This window comes from Helicoverpa armigera, chromosome 2 (assembly GCF_030705265.1).
Source record: "Helicoverpa armigera isolate CAAS_96S chromosome 2, ASM3070526v1, whole genome shotgun sequence".
NCBI classification, from domain to species: Eukaryota; Metazoa; Arthropoda; class Insecta; order Lepidoptera; family Noctuidae; genus Helicoverpa; species Helicoverpa armigera.
In genome coordinates, this window is record NC_087121.1 from 13,161,104 (window position 1) to 13,176,941 (window position 15,838).

General features: G+C 35.1%; 1 protein-coding gene across 1 annotated transcript; it reads left to right on the forward strand.

Annotated features, from left to right (window-relative positions):
* The first annotated feature begins 8,753 nt into the window (after positions 1-8,753).
* LOC135118644 (uncharacterized) lies at positions 8,754-9,872 on the forward strand. The gene is made up of 2 exons (XM_064041204.1): positions 8,754-8,819; positions 9,409-9,872. The coding sequence occupies exons 1-2, from the start codon at positions 8,811-8,813 to the stop codon at positions 9,859-9,861; spliced, it is 462 nt and encodes a 153-aa protein (XP_063897274.1). The 5' UTR covers positions 8,754-8,810; the 3' UTR covers positions 9,862-9,872.
* The last annotated feature ends 5,966 nt before the right edge of the window (positions 9,873-15,838 follow it).

Sequence of the window (15,838 nt, forward strand, 5' to 3'; positions counted from 1 at the left end):
TCACCACGCTTGCTCGATGCGGGTTGGTGATTTCAGACTTTATAGTCCAGGTTTAATCAAGATATTTTCCTTCACATTTTTATCAGCCATTGGTGTCTAAGATATACTTAGAAAGTACATACAAACTTAGAAAAGTTGCATTGGTTATTGCCCGACCTGGCATCGAACCCACACCCTCATACTCGAGAGGTTAGTTTTTACCCACTAGGCCACCACGAATTCGCGCATTCTACACTACTTTTAGTTGGCGACTGTAGACCCGGTGGTTGGAAAACAATATATTTTCAAAATCGTGAATTCAATCAAAGCTTTTGGTCGGTTTGATACCGGAAAAATACCTGATCGTTGTTACGTCGTTCCTTCCATTCATCTTGAAACTGATTTATGAGCATAAACCAACTATCGGCCGACCAAAATTTTGAAGTGTGTGCGCGCTCTAACTTGCAATGGGAAACATTGAAGAATTTCGAAACAAAAACATTGTTACGCCCGTCGGTTCATGGTGCGATCTTGCGGTTTCGAATTAAAAAGCATTGAAACAAAAAGAACATTTATATGCGGTTAGCCATGCACAATATTGTGGCTGTTTTAATTTTGTCGGTAACAACTAGAGAATTGTAGGATGCTGTTGATATAGGATTGACGGTTTTGCAAAAGCTAAGACTGATTGTGTGTTGTGACTGAATCAATCAAAATTTGGAAAAGGCTAGGCAAATGCTATTATGTTGTAGAAGAGTTGTTTTAGTCATAAGTGGTAGAAGTTGAGGATGACTTATCATTAGCTTAACCTTCATCAAGTACCGATTTTGGTATCGGCTTCTAGTCTAGCCAGATGTTGCTGGACTTACATATAGCGACTGCTTATCTGACCTCTCAACCTAGTTAATCGGGCAAGCCGTTATGCCTTGTAAGACTAGTTGACAAGAGCCATTACTATTAAATATGTATTTTGTTGATGTTAATAAAAGCCGTGATATACCAAAAATGTGTCCTTCGAAACATTGAGGAAATCGGCTTTCAAGGATCACTTCGAGAGCAGCTTAACCTTAAATCTATCGAGTCATGATGATATATTTATTTACCTTTGCCCGAGAAACGTGTCAATAAATATAGGTCTGTAACAGTTTAATCGAAATTATTATCGAGCAATTATTTCAATAAACCTACGTGGATCCAATTAATTGTTCAATTAACTTACGTACATTAATTAATTCAGGATTGTTCAATTAAGGCCGATGCCATCTGTCTTAATGCCGGTAGTAAACAGAATCAGTACGATATGGTTATTGTTGACCTTAGACTGAAAAATACATAGATGGATAGAATATGCTTTATTGTACACCAAACATGGACAGCGACAAAACAAACAAATATGTGTGAGTACAATAGGCGGTCTTATCGCTCAAAAACACATTGTGTATGTTATAGTTAGTTAGTTAGTATAGTTAGTATAGTTCTATCTAAAATTATGTTATCTGTACTATCAAGTCTATCCTTTTATACGGTCTATACTTCTATGGGTACTGAAATAATACACAGGAATATTTAAAAAAAATGTTAGTTTGTACCCTAAGCGTTTTGAATCAGTGATTTCCAACAGACGATACACAGATTACTTACATTAAACACAAATACATAGGAACCGATTGCTGTGTTCCCCCAATTACAGGAAACCACAGCATTTACTTAATAATAACTGTTTTGAAAAAAAAATCAGGAAGCTACATCATTTATTTCCAAAGCCGGGTAGCCTAGGCCACATTTATCCAGGTACGGGCAGTATTTCCCGGGATGCGAGTTCAGCCGCGGGAAAACAGCTAATTTTAACTATGACCTTTTGCATCGATTTTTTAACAACAGAAAAATTATAACGGAATTTTGAAATTGGAAATTGAATGGCAATTGTTGTATTATCTTTGAATTGTACTGATGACATAAATATTTGTAAACAGGTTGGTCGGTAATATAATTTAAAATAACAAAGGATAATTAAAATAATTTATTGAATGGGTGCAACAATATGTTCATGGCAATAAAAATAAAATATAGGTGTTATAATTTGTAACATTACAATAACCTAATTAGGATTACTACAGATTTTTCCGCAAACACTGTATTATTTGCCAAAATTATTTGCTTTTTGCAGTAGAGTAAGGACTTATTACTAGCCAATGCTAATAGATTCAGTTTATATCTAGGTGCTGATGTTTTAAGCTCAATTCCTACCAATCAAGCTTTGCTAAATGTTCCCAGTGGTTTCACCGATTCCCAGTCTATTTGAAATTTATTTTTTTACAAACAGTTCTGACTTTTGTTACACATTAATTCACATTGATCAGTTTATTTGTTTTCGTACTTAAAATGTTAAAATTATTATCTAAACAAATACACATAGACAGTGAGCTGTCTCTTGTAATTATGACGTTTAAAAAGTGCTGTTTTCAACCTGTTCCGAATAAATGCTTTTTGATTTTGATTACATATAATATAAGAACCTATTTTTTTTTTTGTTTTTATCAAACAAAAGTACCTATTTTTGGAAAAACTACGTACATGGTATCAAATAATAACAAACCTCGTTCGAACACTGCCCATAAAAGTTCAACGACCTTTCCCACATAACTCAATTTGACGTTACAGAAACAGAAATCCGATACTTTATTCATATAGGCAAGTAAAGCTTCATAGAACACCTCAAAGTATATTACTTGTACAATAATATATCTTATTATATTTCGTGAATAGAAAAGATCGACCATTTTTGGAAGAGTCATTCACCTTTGTCCATTGTGATAAATATTGTAATACATTTGCCTACCGATTTTTATCAAAAAGATAACCTATTTCTTAAGAAACCCTGTAGATTCCAGTAACAATATTTTCAGACTTGAAACCGATAAAAAAAGAGCAGAGACGTACCTAATACTTTTATGGACACAGTTCCAATGAACAGAAAAATTAAATGAAAATTGTTGTACAGGAACAGACTCCAGTGTCTCGAACCTAAGAGGAGTTACGGGTGTCAATCAGCTTAAATCATTTACGATACTGATTTTACCAATCATTTACGTATACATATTTGACCTAACGTATAAAAACAGTCTGCAAATAGAGTGCTAAAAGTGCTTAAGCTACTGCCCAAAATTCTATCACATACATTTTCAGTTCACAGCAAAATCACGCGGAAATTCAAGGAAAACCTGAAGCTACAGTATCAAACGGGAAATATTTGATTTCTTTGGCAATAAACACGTGCTTCGCAGTTCGTTGACTCCGCTACATGGCTACAGCCGGTTCCTGAAGGTTATTTCAATTGAGCACCTCTGACTCAAGTATGATTACATTAAGTTCACACTTAGAAATGGGTACGATTGAGATCGAGGCTGATTCGGGAGTGGACTTGGCCTTATCGAATCGAAATGCTGATTGGATTCTTTTTGTATATAGATATCTCGTTATCTGTATCCAAACATATACATATTACACAGAACAAGCTTGCATAATACTATAGCACCGACCATCAAGCTTTGCCTCTGCAAATATTCTTCAAACGAGCCCTAACTATAACGAAAAATAAAGACACGTAAGATGCATAACTGTCGGAACATGCGTCACGTATTATCGGCCGCGTAGCGCCAAAACAGTCAAATATTATTCGATTAAACATTCAATTAAGATGTGTCGGTATATGTCATACATTAAACGTGCGCTCGACGTATTTTCCGCAAGACACGAACCTTCCCTTAAACCAATCAAAGATTAAAAATAAACGCAAAATGAACATAAACACCAATGAAGAAAGAAAAGCACAGCTGCTGGTGTCACCCACGCTATGCGGCTATATTTTTAAACCATTTCCCAAAAATAAGGATCTCAATTCGTCAGCTTAGGTGTCATTCGGCATGTACATATGCCTTTTTCCTTTTTCTTTAAATATCTACAAATAAGTGCCTTTGCGTACAAGAATATATGTTTTTTTTTTGTATGCCTAATCAATTACTTTTCGATTTTTACCCAGCAATTAAATCATGACGTATTATTTTAAATAAGATCTTTTTTTGTGGTATGCCATCATTAATTACACTTATTTAAGACTGAAATGAAGCTATAACGTGGAAAGTAAATGCTTTATGATTTTTCGATGTGTTGCACATTTTTTTTAATTTCCCCAATATTTGTTTGCATCACCCAGCAAACATTGTTTGTAACACATGAATAGAAAATATTTAAATTAAAAATTCATTCGCAAAAATGAGGACACATTTTTCATGCGACGCGTTCAGTTTGATTCGTAAACTAATCGAATATGTAGAATGCCAAACAAATACCATCAAATAAACAATTGACTGTTATTTTTTTGAAAAGCACGAAAAATATACTCAAAGTTTTGAATAAATGAATCGTTTATGGAATGTTGAAATAAATATAGCAAATGCAATTTAATCATTCTTTTATTAGTTGTTTTATCTAATTTGGAAAGTAGGTATTTAATCATGAATTATAAACTATGTATTTCTAACATGAAAAACAAATTGCGATGTCGCCTAGTAAAAACAACAATAATTTTCCTGAAAAGTGACGTTTTATTTTAGTTATCTTGTTTTGTTGCAAAAGATTTATTTTGCAATTTTATCTGCACAAAAAGAAGAGAAAAATTACAAATTATGGTATCTTAGCAATCAAAATGCAAACAGGTATACCTAAGCCAAAAAACAATGTACTTATGTACAAGTGACTTACAATAATAACCAATACAGTTCTCATATTTCCATTTTCTAGTTTTCAATCGGAAGTACCGCTACTTTAGTCAATAAAAAGGTTTCCATACAAACATGCGGATATTAATTGCCACACAATCATTTGATGGGTTCATTTCAAAAAATTAATACCTTTACCATCGATCAATTAGGAATGCGTATAGGGTTAAAGCCCTTAAGCGCTTTTGTGATAATGAGTTTTCGATACAGGTACATAAACAGGGGTAAATAGGTATTTGAAAAGTGCAATGTAGAACCTTTTTCATTAAAAATAAGCCTTTTAACGTTAAAACCACTGAGAGATAGTAATTATATCCGTGTTCTGGAATTCGTGGCGGCGAAGAACAGAGCTCCACATAGGTACAAGATAACCTATAATTATTTGCTTTCACTGTATCTAGATTCGATATTTTAAGGATTAACGTAAAATGTCTAGGTATTATTTTGGTGAAATTAGAGGCTCGATTATTTCGTGTAATGATTACAATAGGCGTATAACTGTGAAGAATCAAGATGCAATCATCATTGTACCATCTTATCCAACCATTTCAGGTTGCAAATAAGTACAAAAATTACACAACAATACAAAAACATTTTCCGAAACAACCACAACATATTAAGCTCAAAATAAACCTCTATTCAGATCACATCAATCGCTGTCCCAAAATATCTGTTAGCCGTTTAGAAAATTTGTAATACCTCCCCCCCTCCCACAGATAAGGGGAAGGTCAGTAATGAAACTAGTTCGAGCGGAAAGAGCGGTGATAACGTAATTTGAAGGCAGTATACGGGTGTAAGGCATATTTTGACTTTCTATCAATCTAAACACGTTTACGAGTGGTTAGTTACCTAATCTGTTTGTGGAAGGGGTTCGTAATATTTTATTCGTGTAGTACCATATAGTACGGTTATATTTGCAACTACATTTATGTTGGCGTAAAGGCAAGTAGCTGAGTTTTCTCTGGGATAAAAATCTGGGTTTGCATGTCTGATGTATGGAAGCCCCCGTTTCACGAAAAAACTGTAAAAATAATTTTGATAAAACTGGGCAAAAATATAGCTTACACAGAAGAATAACACATAGCCTTATTTTATTCGCCTGTGGGAGGGATGTATTTATTTAAGAAAGTGGGTGAGACCACTGATTGAAACTACTAAATACGTACCTAATAACAAGAACGTATATTTTCTCTAACTGCCCATATCAAAGGACTTCAGTTTTCCTGATGTGCCATTAAATAAAAGTATAATTTCATTCGTACTAAATAAACACATATTGAGTATTTCAGGACTCTTCAAACTACCCGTTCTTAACAAGTCTACTTGAACAAACAAGAAAAACTCGAAAGAAACAGAAAAGTATATTAAAATAATAACTCAATATCGATATCGCGGACTGATACTTCGATCTCTAGGAATTCCAAGTTTCAATTACTTACAGTCACAGTTTTGATTTTTTTATCTTGAAAATATAATATGTTAAAAATCAATGTCTTGTGATCTGTACTTAGAATTGAGTAGATGCTTGAAAAGTAAGTACTTATATAGTATAGAAGTTACCTTTTAATTTAGGTAGCGTCTCAAGTATGTTATATACAATATTTACTTTAGAGCCTGTCTCAAGTGTCAAAGTGCATATCTATCGATTTAGATATTTTGAAAGCGTAATAAGCAAATACACAAACTCACTACCTCATAAATCATCAGGAAGAATTTTGCACTTTAATCCGTTCTACTCAATTTTCATGGTTTTATTTTAAACCCTATTGTGAGTTTTAACTCTATTGAAAATTCGATTATAGAGTTTCTTGAATATGTGGGTGAACCACAATGAGGTACTTTTCTAACTCTTATTAAAAAAATACAATAGAAAAGGTGGTCGTGGTGGCCTAGTGGGCAAAGAACCAACCTCTCGAGTATGGGGCGCGGGTTCGATCCCAGGTCAGGCAAGTACCAATGCAACTTTTCTAAGTTTGTATGTACTTTCTAAGTATATCTTAGACGCCAATGACTGTGTTTCGGATGGCACGTTAAACTGTAGGTCCCGGCTGTCATTGAACATCTTTGGCAGTCGTTACGGGTAGTCAGAAGCCAGTAAGTCTGACACCAGTCTAACCAAGGAGTATTGGGTTGCCCGGGTAACTGGGTTGAGGGGGTCAGATAGGGCAGTCGCTCCTTGTAAAGCACTGGTACTCAGCTACATCCGGTTAGACTGGAAGCCGACCCCAACGTAGATTGGGAAAAAGGCTCAGAGGATGAGGATGACAATAGAAAAGGTGAACGCCCACATCTTCTCGCACCATATTTCCTGGAAGGAATTAACCTCTGACTTCTCAACTACAGGGGCATGAACCCACAAAACTGTTAAAAAAGGAAAAGTTCTTAGAAAACAAAAAGTTGGTGGTTTTCGTCTCAAAATAAATCCAGCATGTAGCAACTTTTTGAACGTTTCTCAAACAAGGAAGGAAAGTAAAATATTATTATGTCAAATATTATATGAAAATAACAATGTGTTATTTTACTTGCTAAGGGCAAGTCATATTACATTTTTTTCTTTTATTTTTTACTATTTGACTCTCTTTTTACAAACTACATTAAATGTTTTGGTAGGACATCGGAAATATTGAGGTCGACCGCTGTTGATTTTTTGCGCGGAGGAAGGAAATGAGTCAGCTTTTCGGTATTTTGAGTCAACATTTTGGAATTCTGTCGGGACCATCGTATCAGGACCATCTTTCCCGTGATTGAAAAAGAATAGATTATTGAGAAAAAAAGATTAATGTATTTCTTCATAAACTGCCATTTATATATATATGCAACCTAATTCATAATCCAAGGGGTATTGGATTGCCGGGATAACTGGGTTGAAAAGGTCAGATAGACAGTCGCTTCTTGTAAAACACTGGTACTCAGGTTAGACTGGAATTCGACCCCTACAAAGTTGGGAAAAGGCGAAGAAGATGATGATAATGCACAATCCTTTGTAGGTAGATAGGCAGCCAACTGAGACTTAGCTATATTACGCAACGATTGCAATTTAAATCCCCTTACAAACGTATTCTGTAACAAAAAGCAAGAAACTAGAAGTGTCTCGGTAAACGATAAAATGTGTTGGAGTTTGCAACAAAGTTAATCAGAATAAAATAAGGGGCGTTGGAAAAACAGTTTGCAACTTGCTCCCGTTAGTAAAACGCTATGTTGAATATTTTCGAAAAGATTTTACTGTATCTGGAATTTTATTAATTTAAGTAGAAGCTTTCTGATGGTCTGTATAGCATGATCAAAAATATTTATTTAATACTTTATGTAAAATATACATTGTAAAAGTACATTTGTTAATTAATCGTTATCCCCAGAAAGCTTTAACTATAAAGCAAAACAGCAAGCTGATCGTCCGCATTCAATTATATAAAAGCCATTCTTTTGGAGCACGTATCATAAAAAAAAAAATACAACATACAACGCGTACACAAAACACCATATAAAATTGTGGCAAAATCTAGTTAAGTAGTGCAGAATTATTAAGGTATTTCAATGTATTTGCTTACATTCAAATTATCACGCACTACACAGTACAAACATAGGTCCAAATATGCTTTGCCCACAGGCATATCGTTAAAATTTAATTTATATAAAAAACGAGTTATTGCCTGCGACTTCGTCTGCGCAGGATTAGTATTTCGAACAATATGTTTACAAATTGTAGCCTATGTGTTATTCTGATGTACAACCTATATTATTGTAAAGTTTCATTAAAATCCATTCAGTAGTTTTTACGTGAAAGAGTAACAAACATCCATACATCCATACATACAAACTTTCGCGTTTATAATATTATAAGTAGGATATATACTTTTCAAAACAAATGAAACGCAGTCATTCGGTTCAGCATAAATATATTGCAAAAAATACATTGCAACATTAAAATTTAACGGCATCGTAAAATATTCTGATAATATTTTATTTGGATTTAAATTCAGCATATTGCGATGATGTGTAACGATCCCTGAAACGTGTTTTGGCTTTATATTGTAGTTTTTTTATATCTATAACATGAAGTTGGTAAGTATTACTCTCTCACCTAAGTTCATTTTCTTGTCCATATCTTCACAAGAACCTATAATTAAAATATTTTTAACTGACCCTGATACTATGTATCTCCTTTTAAAGCACTTGCCAAAACACCTTTTCAAAGTAAAAAAGAGAACCAATTAAACTAATGAAGTGTCATGTTTCTCCTTTTTAATAAACTTTGCCTACTTTTAAAGCCATTGAAACAAGTACAAAGTGAAATTTAATCTTCAAATGCATCTTTGTCATCATAACTCTCCCGAAACATCTTATTTTATTAAGGCTGAATAAAAAGGGAGGCCAATGTTTTGTTTCAAAGTTTCAAAATAATTATATTTGTTACGAAATCCTCAACATTTCGCAAAGTGTTTTTGTCGATCGGTTTGAATTACAGTCATAAGATATTACGACCTTCGAATTTTTTCACGAACTCTCGAGTAAAACCTTTGATAACGTCTACTTACCTTAATTTTTACTTATCCTGAATTACCGCAATATCTTTGATCATCTCTTTGTACACAAGAAGCAATCAAGTTCAAGGGTAATTTTCATCATTACGAACTGTTTATTTATTTTCCAGATCCAAATAATAACTACAATTTGCCTGATATTTTTCGAAGAATCCAATTCCGTCCGTTTGCACAAGATATTCCAATTTATCGATGGCTTCCAAGCCGAGCATAACTTACGGGGGTACCTCCATGTTGGAAACGACTATGCCATATTCTTGAGACTGCCAAAACCTCACGACAAGTATCTCGTGTATGAATTATATGAAGCTAGGAATGTTCCTGAAGTGGACAGCTACAAACCTAGGATGCTCGCGATAACAAAGGTGCCTGTAGAGTATATGAAAGCTCAGCTGCAAATGTTTCGCAGTGAACTGTTTAAGTCGAAGTATGAAGATGATAAGATCGTACCAGGGACGCAGGTTAAAACGTTGCGAGAGTGGCAGATAGACAGGGCTTTGAGTTTCCATGATAACGGCGGCCAATTCCATGACAAAGTACCTGTGTTAAGGACCATACTCTGATTACTGAAATACATTATATTTTTTGGATTCTTTTATTTCTGTTGTAGCATTTCGAACCGTTTGGTTTGCGTTGGGAATTCTAGGAAGGCATGCATTTTAATGAAATGAAAAGCCATGTCAGTTCCCAGATTATGTCTATGAAAAGTTTTACGTCATTTCAATCCGTTCCCCTTGAAATGGGCAACCCGAAATACTTATAACATTTCCATATTAAAAACCCGTACTATAGATAAGGAGAATTGGTTTTTTATTTAACAGAAAATAAAAAAGTCATTTTTTGGAAGTTAAAGTTCTATGAAGTATTAATACCGGCTACATAATTTAACGTAATCTTCAAATAACAAGGTCTTATAAAACAGCAGCAAAACATTTTTTCATCATTACACTCGTTTCACAAATATCTGCCGTATTCCTTTCAGTAAAAAGGATATATATTTCCTTATCGGAACAGTTTTGATAAATAATTCTTAATATTCACTACTTGAGCCTCATTGGCGGTCATCCATCATCTGAATGGTTCCTGCCAGCGAGCTGTGCTAAGAGTTTTCCGTCCCCTACCACGAGAAGGCGAAGGTGAAATGAGATATCTGTGAGATCACAAAAAGCCAATATTTAAATAATAAATCCAGTTTATACCTACAGTCTTTACTATGTTCTTTATTATGTGTGTGTACAAAAATTTGTAAATAAATAAATAAATAAAAATAAAATAATATTATAATTACGAAAATTACTCCTTCTGTCGCGCTTGTACGAACCAATGTCTAAAACTACTGTGCCAATTTAAGTAAAATTAGTCAAAAGCTTGAGAAAGGACTCAGGCTTCATTTAGTCCGGGTTCAAGAAGTAGATCCCTCAAAACAGCTCTTTATATAGTTTACAATATACTCTTATGAAAGAAATTCATCACAACTTTGTGCTAGCCAACTTATGAGTAATAAACGATGGTGCACATTCCTTAGTTAAAAGTACGGACTGACCTATTTACTTTTGTTGTATCCAAGCATTTGCGCTTTGTCAGTACTGTGACAATTGCAGCCTTAAAGTCTCGTTTGTGGACACATTAACTCACTTCACACTTGGCACGTCTCTAAGCCATAGTATTTAAATTCGAGATAAACTGCCAAGTAATAAGGTTATATAGATTAATTATGGTGTTAAAGCCAAAAGAAGTGGCTGACAAGGTTCTTTTGTGAAGGTTATTATATCACGTAATGAGTAAATAATGTCATACCTATGTTATGTACTAGACATAAAACTCAGAAATATAATAGGGGTTAAAGTATGAAATTGCCGATTTGTACTGAAAACCTAAATTGTATTTTTTTTAAATTTTTAACAAACTTATTTAATCAAAATAGTTGCCATTATTATCTATACATTGCGGTCATCTAATAAGAAGGTCATTTATGCCTTTACGATAGAACTCTGAGGATCTAGACTGCACAAACAGTGTGAAAGAATTTTGTTCTGCCTCCTGGGAAGAAACTTCTTGTGACGTAGATAATTGTCCAAATCACAAAAAAAATGGTCGTCCGTTAGAGCAAGGTCTGGCGAATATGGAGGAAGACGAATAGTTTCCAACTGCAGTTCCTGAAGAGTTAAAACGGTTTATTTTGCTGTATGAGGCCTCGCGTTGTCATGGAGCAATAGCGGTGAAGGTCGATTCATGAGTCGTGGCTGTTTTACTGCTAATTTTTTCAACATTATTCGGTGTTCGGCTGGGTATCTGGGTAGTTTGACTAGGATCGGCGTTCACCGTCTCTCTTAATTTCTCGTTAATCACCTGTCAGGCGGTCTTTCTCATGGCTCGTTCTTCAAGTCGAAGTTTCCACCACGAAAGCGTTTAATCCAAAATCGCACGGCGCGTTCTTTAGCAGACACCTCTTCAAATGCAGCATTGATATTGCGGGCTGTTTCTGCCGTTCAATCCCGCGTCGGAACTCATATTCAAAAATTACTCAAATATTCGCAGTATCCATCTTTCTTGTTTAAGTTGAATAACAAAAACAATTGAACATCGATAATCAAATGTTTCACATTTTTTAAAAGAAGAACATCACAGAAACCACGTGAAAAAAGTTCCATTCGAAAACCTCAAACCATGAAGACTCTATGGCAATTCAAAAACCTACTAGAATAAAACGGCAATTTCATACTTTAACCCCTAATAATAATAGACCGAACCTTGCTATCGGGAAACTCATAGACGTTTCATAAGAACAGTATGCCTTATGCACTCGAATTCGTGGTCAATGTCAAATTAAATGAGCAAATCTTACGTGCCTTTAAACAGTTTGACGAATGATTTCAGTTAACCAAGCAAAAAATCTTACATGTGAAAACACAAGTGCGACCGTCCATAAACTATATTCCGCCCGTACAACTTTCTAAACAAGACAACTTAAAAAACTGTTACTCAGGAATTTTGTTAATACATACCAAACTACTTAACATCCTTCATATAACAAATTGCCATTTTATTTGATGGAGTGTTACATTATTATTCTGCCATAAAATAAACACGTGTACATTAAAAATCAATCCTCACAACCCTTAGTAGCGGCCTGCCTTCATTATCGTATAATTTATTGCTTTTACGCCGCGCGGAAAGGGTTCATCAGCCACGACATCCAACTAAAGGAAAAGTATGAACCGTGCATCATTGTATTTCCTTATTCTGCTAATATATTTTGAGTAAATAAACACAGTTCTAGGCGTGGTGGTTTTGTGGTTAAAGCATCTAGCTGCTGTGTGTTAGTTCGATTCCGGGCCAGGTATTAAGTACACCATTTAAACTTTTATAAGTAGAAGGTAGGTATGTGATTTCTAAGGTGTTTATTGGTACAAGGTATATTGAAAAATATCTAGAGCAAATATTAACTGTCGATAACACTCATTGCTTCTCCGTATGAAAAGCTGCAGTAGGACAATAGAAGCCTGATAATCATGCTTTTTTGTACATTTTGACCACCCCGAAGTAATTAGCAGCCCAGTTGTCTTTGAGGCAATCTGTCCGTAGCTCACTTAATTTTTTTTATCATACTTAGAGCCATACCTCGTAGAGTGCCTCTCCCTGGTTGTGACAGAATGCCATCTACCATCAGACTAGATAGCAAAAGTGCGTCTGTGTCATACAATAATTATCTCCTACGCAGTGCACTGATACCTACCAAAAATCTCTACTCAAAATCTTGACTATACAGCTATTATTATTACACACAGAATAAATCTCCAGTGTAACACATACGCATAAAGGCGTTATATGAGCGGCAACCATATTGATTAATGGGACTTGGAAGGCGCTCAACTTTATCTCCCGCTACGTAAGTTTGACGTCACGATTGGAAAACAATGTGAGCTAGATTCGCGTTAAATACTTCATACAGTTCTTTTGATAAAAGTCGCATTGGTTATTTTATGGATAGAAAGAAAGAAAAAAATATATTGCGCAACAAAAGACGCATACACACACTTAAAATTACACATCTACAGAAATAATAATAGATGGGGAAAATATGCGTCTTAAATAGGGAACCATCGATAAAAATCGTGTCACCTAGTTATCTTATTTAACACTGTTTCTGTATCAAAGTTCGTTTCTAAGGCGATTATCACACTGCCCCGCATGATGCAGCGTAGTGCGTGGATGCGTTTTTTTCCGTTGTATGGAAATATCTCCGTTTGTATGGAAAACACGCATAGTCCAACACACTGAAAATGCATCCACGCGCGTTCATGCAGATCACGCGCATACATGCGGAGAAACACGCACCCCGCGCGTAGGTGCGCGTATGGCACACTGATCCCGCAGTGACGCGCGTGATTTTGAATGGGCGTGACGTGTATATTTGAAAATGGAACTCGATGAGAGCCGCTGTGCGTGAATTTACAAAACGCACCTACGCGCGTGAGTGCGGGAAAAACCCGCACGATGATGCAGATCTGCACTCCCGCAAGAACGCGCGTAGGTGCGTCGACACGCAAGATGCAGCGTGATGCGGGGCAGTGTGAAGATCACCTAAGCCTTACAGGTTAAAATTAACCATTGCAAAATCGCCTCTGAAATTTTATCACAATTAACCTGCTACACTGTACTAATCTATCCATAGAATTATCGACTTCATCGGTAATAATTTAAGGTTCAATAAAACAGGGAACAGCATAACGCGGTCAAAGTGTAAAGGAGCTACTTCACTTGATTAAAAATAAAATCGGCCGGTAATTTAATTTGGACGCATAATAAAATTATGGCCACGGATCCCAATCTCATAATAGAAGCCACACCTTAGCAAATTCCCCAATATTGCCAAAAGAACGAGCAACCGTTACTTATACCTTTTGTTTAATGCTGCAAGATATTATTTCCGGTCATGCCATGGCTCTGAATTATTATTTTATCGCTATAATAAAATTAATAGGCGCCGCTCCTTTCTTGCTTCGTGAGGATTGATGACTTTTGTACTAAGCAACCGTTTTCTTAATGATCATAATGAGATTCACGGCGAGTCACAATAAAATATAGGCTTTGTGAGCAGAATTTGGAAGATATTTCGCTAAATTGTAAGTATCTTTATTTTAAAATGTTTAAGACCATGACGAAAAGGGTAATTGAAACAGCTTAATTTGCCTTTACTAAAAGTGAACTACCTACATTAACAAACAGACATCTAGAAATGGTATAAAGAGGTCTCTGAAATTCAGAATTCAAATAATTTATGTCTTTAAGACCATTTAGAGGATCTTATGTCTTTTCAAAAATAATGAGCGCTGTTAAGTAGTCAAAGTTGTAAAATCAATTTGTCTATTTGAAATTGAAGAGTTACAAAATTAAAAATTATTATCAATTAAAAACTAAGGAGCAAAGTACTAGTAATATTGGAGATGTTTGGTGGAGACTTGTCTCCAGTAATGGACAACTTTCAACTGAATTATAAATTCATAAGAGCGGAACACAGCAGTTCAAATTGGCGGCCGATAGTTCAATCCGGAGCATAATTCAGTATGGAGATGAATGACAGTGCACACATTACACCTATCAGGTATAAGTCGGCTACCAGGGCTCTAAGGAAAAGAGACTCAACATTTTCAACCATACACTACTATTATCCCTTAAAAGGAGTCCTAAAAGTCTCCAGATGATCACACCTACTAGCATATGAGGTTTATTTCGTATTGCCGTCACGTAAATACACCTACCATTCGTGAATCTCGATATTAAGTTCCAATGTGATACGGAATCCGATCGCCGTTTATCAGCCGCAATCTTGGGCGTATTGCCAAGTCTTTTTTTTTCGCAGAACCCTAATTACACTTTTACATAGATACGAGCCAAATTTTAGGACCAGATCTATGTATGTGGTGGCAATAAAATAACTAATTTATGGATTCATAAAATTTTAGTTTGTTTCGATAAAAATTAACTGCTTATTGTTACTGTTCCAAATAACAAGCAGAATTTCTGTGTTCCTAAGATGAAAAAACTACCATAAAAATCTATCTTCACCACAGGCGCCTAAAACATAAATTAATCTACTAATAAGCTTCTAAACAGCAGAAACTATTTTAAAGTCATCAGCATCAAATAAACACTTAGTCGTCAAACCGAATTCAACTGTGCACATTTGATGTTAATCCCAGTCTTAACTTTATCTCCATAGATTAAGTTAACGTGTAAGAATGGGTGATCAATTCAGGTTAATTTACTAGGCGACCCCTTTGGGTACAGACGCGATTATCGAACGGTAGGACAACGATTTTACCTAGAATCGAGTACCCATCTGTTCAAGATGTATCTTAAAATATGTTGATTGTTACATCATTTTGATAATCGTATTATTAAAGACAGCAATCGGTTACATCGAAATCAAATCGGTATTAATGTAACCTCATCGATTTCGACTAAATCGGTAACAAACAGACTGACAGCTCTGATAAATTGAAAGATGGATTAATATCTGGAGAAGGATATAACGGG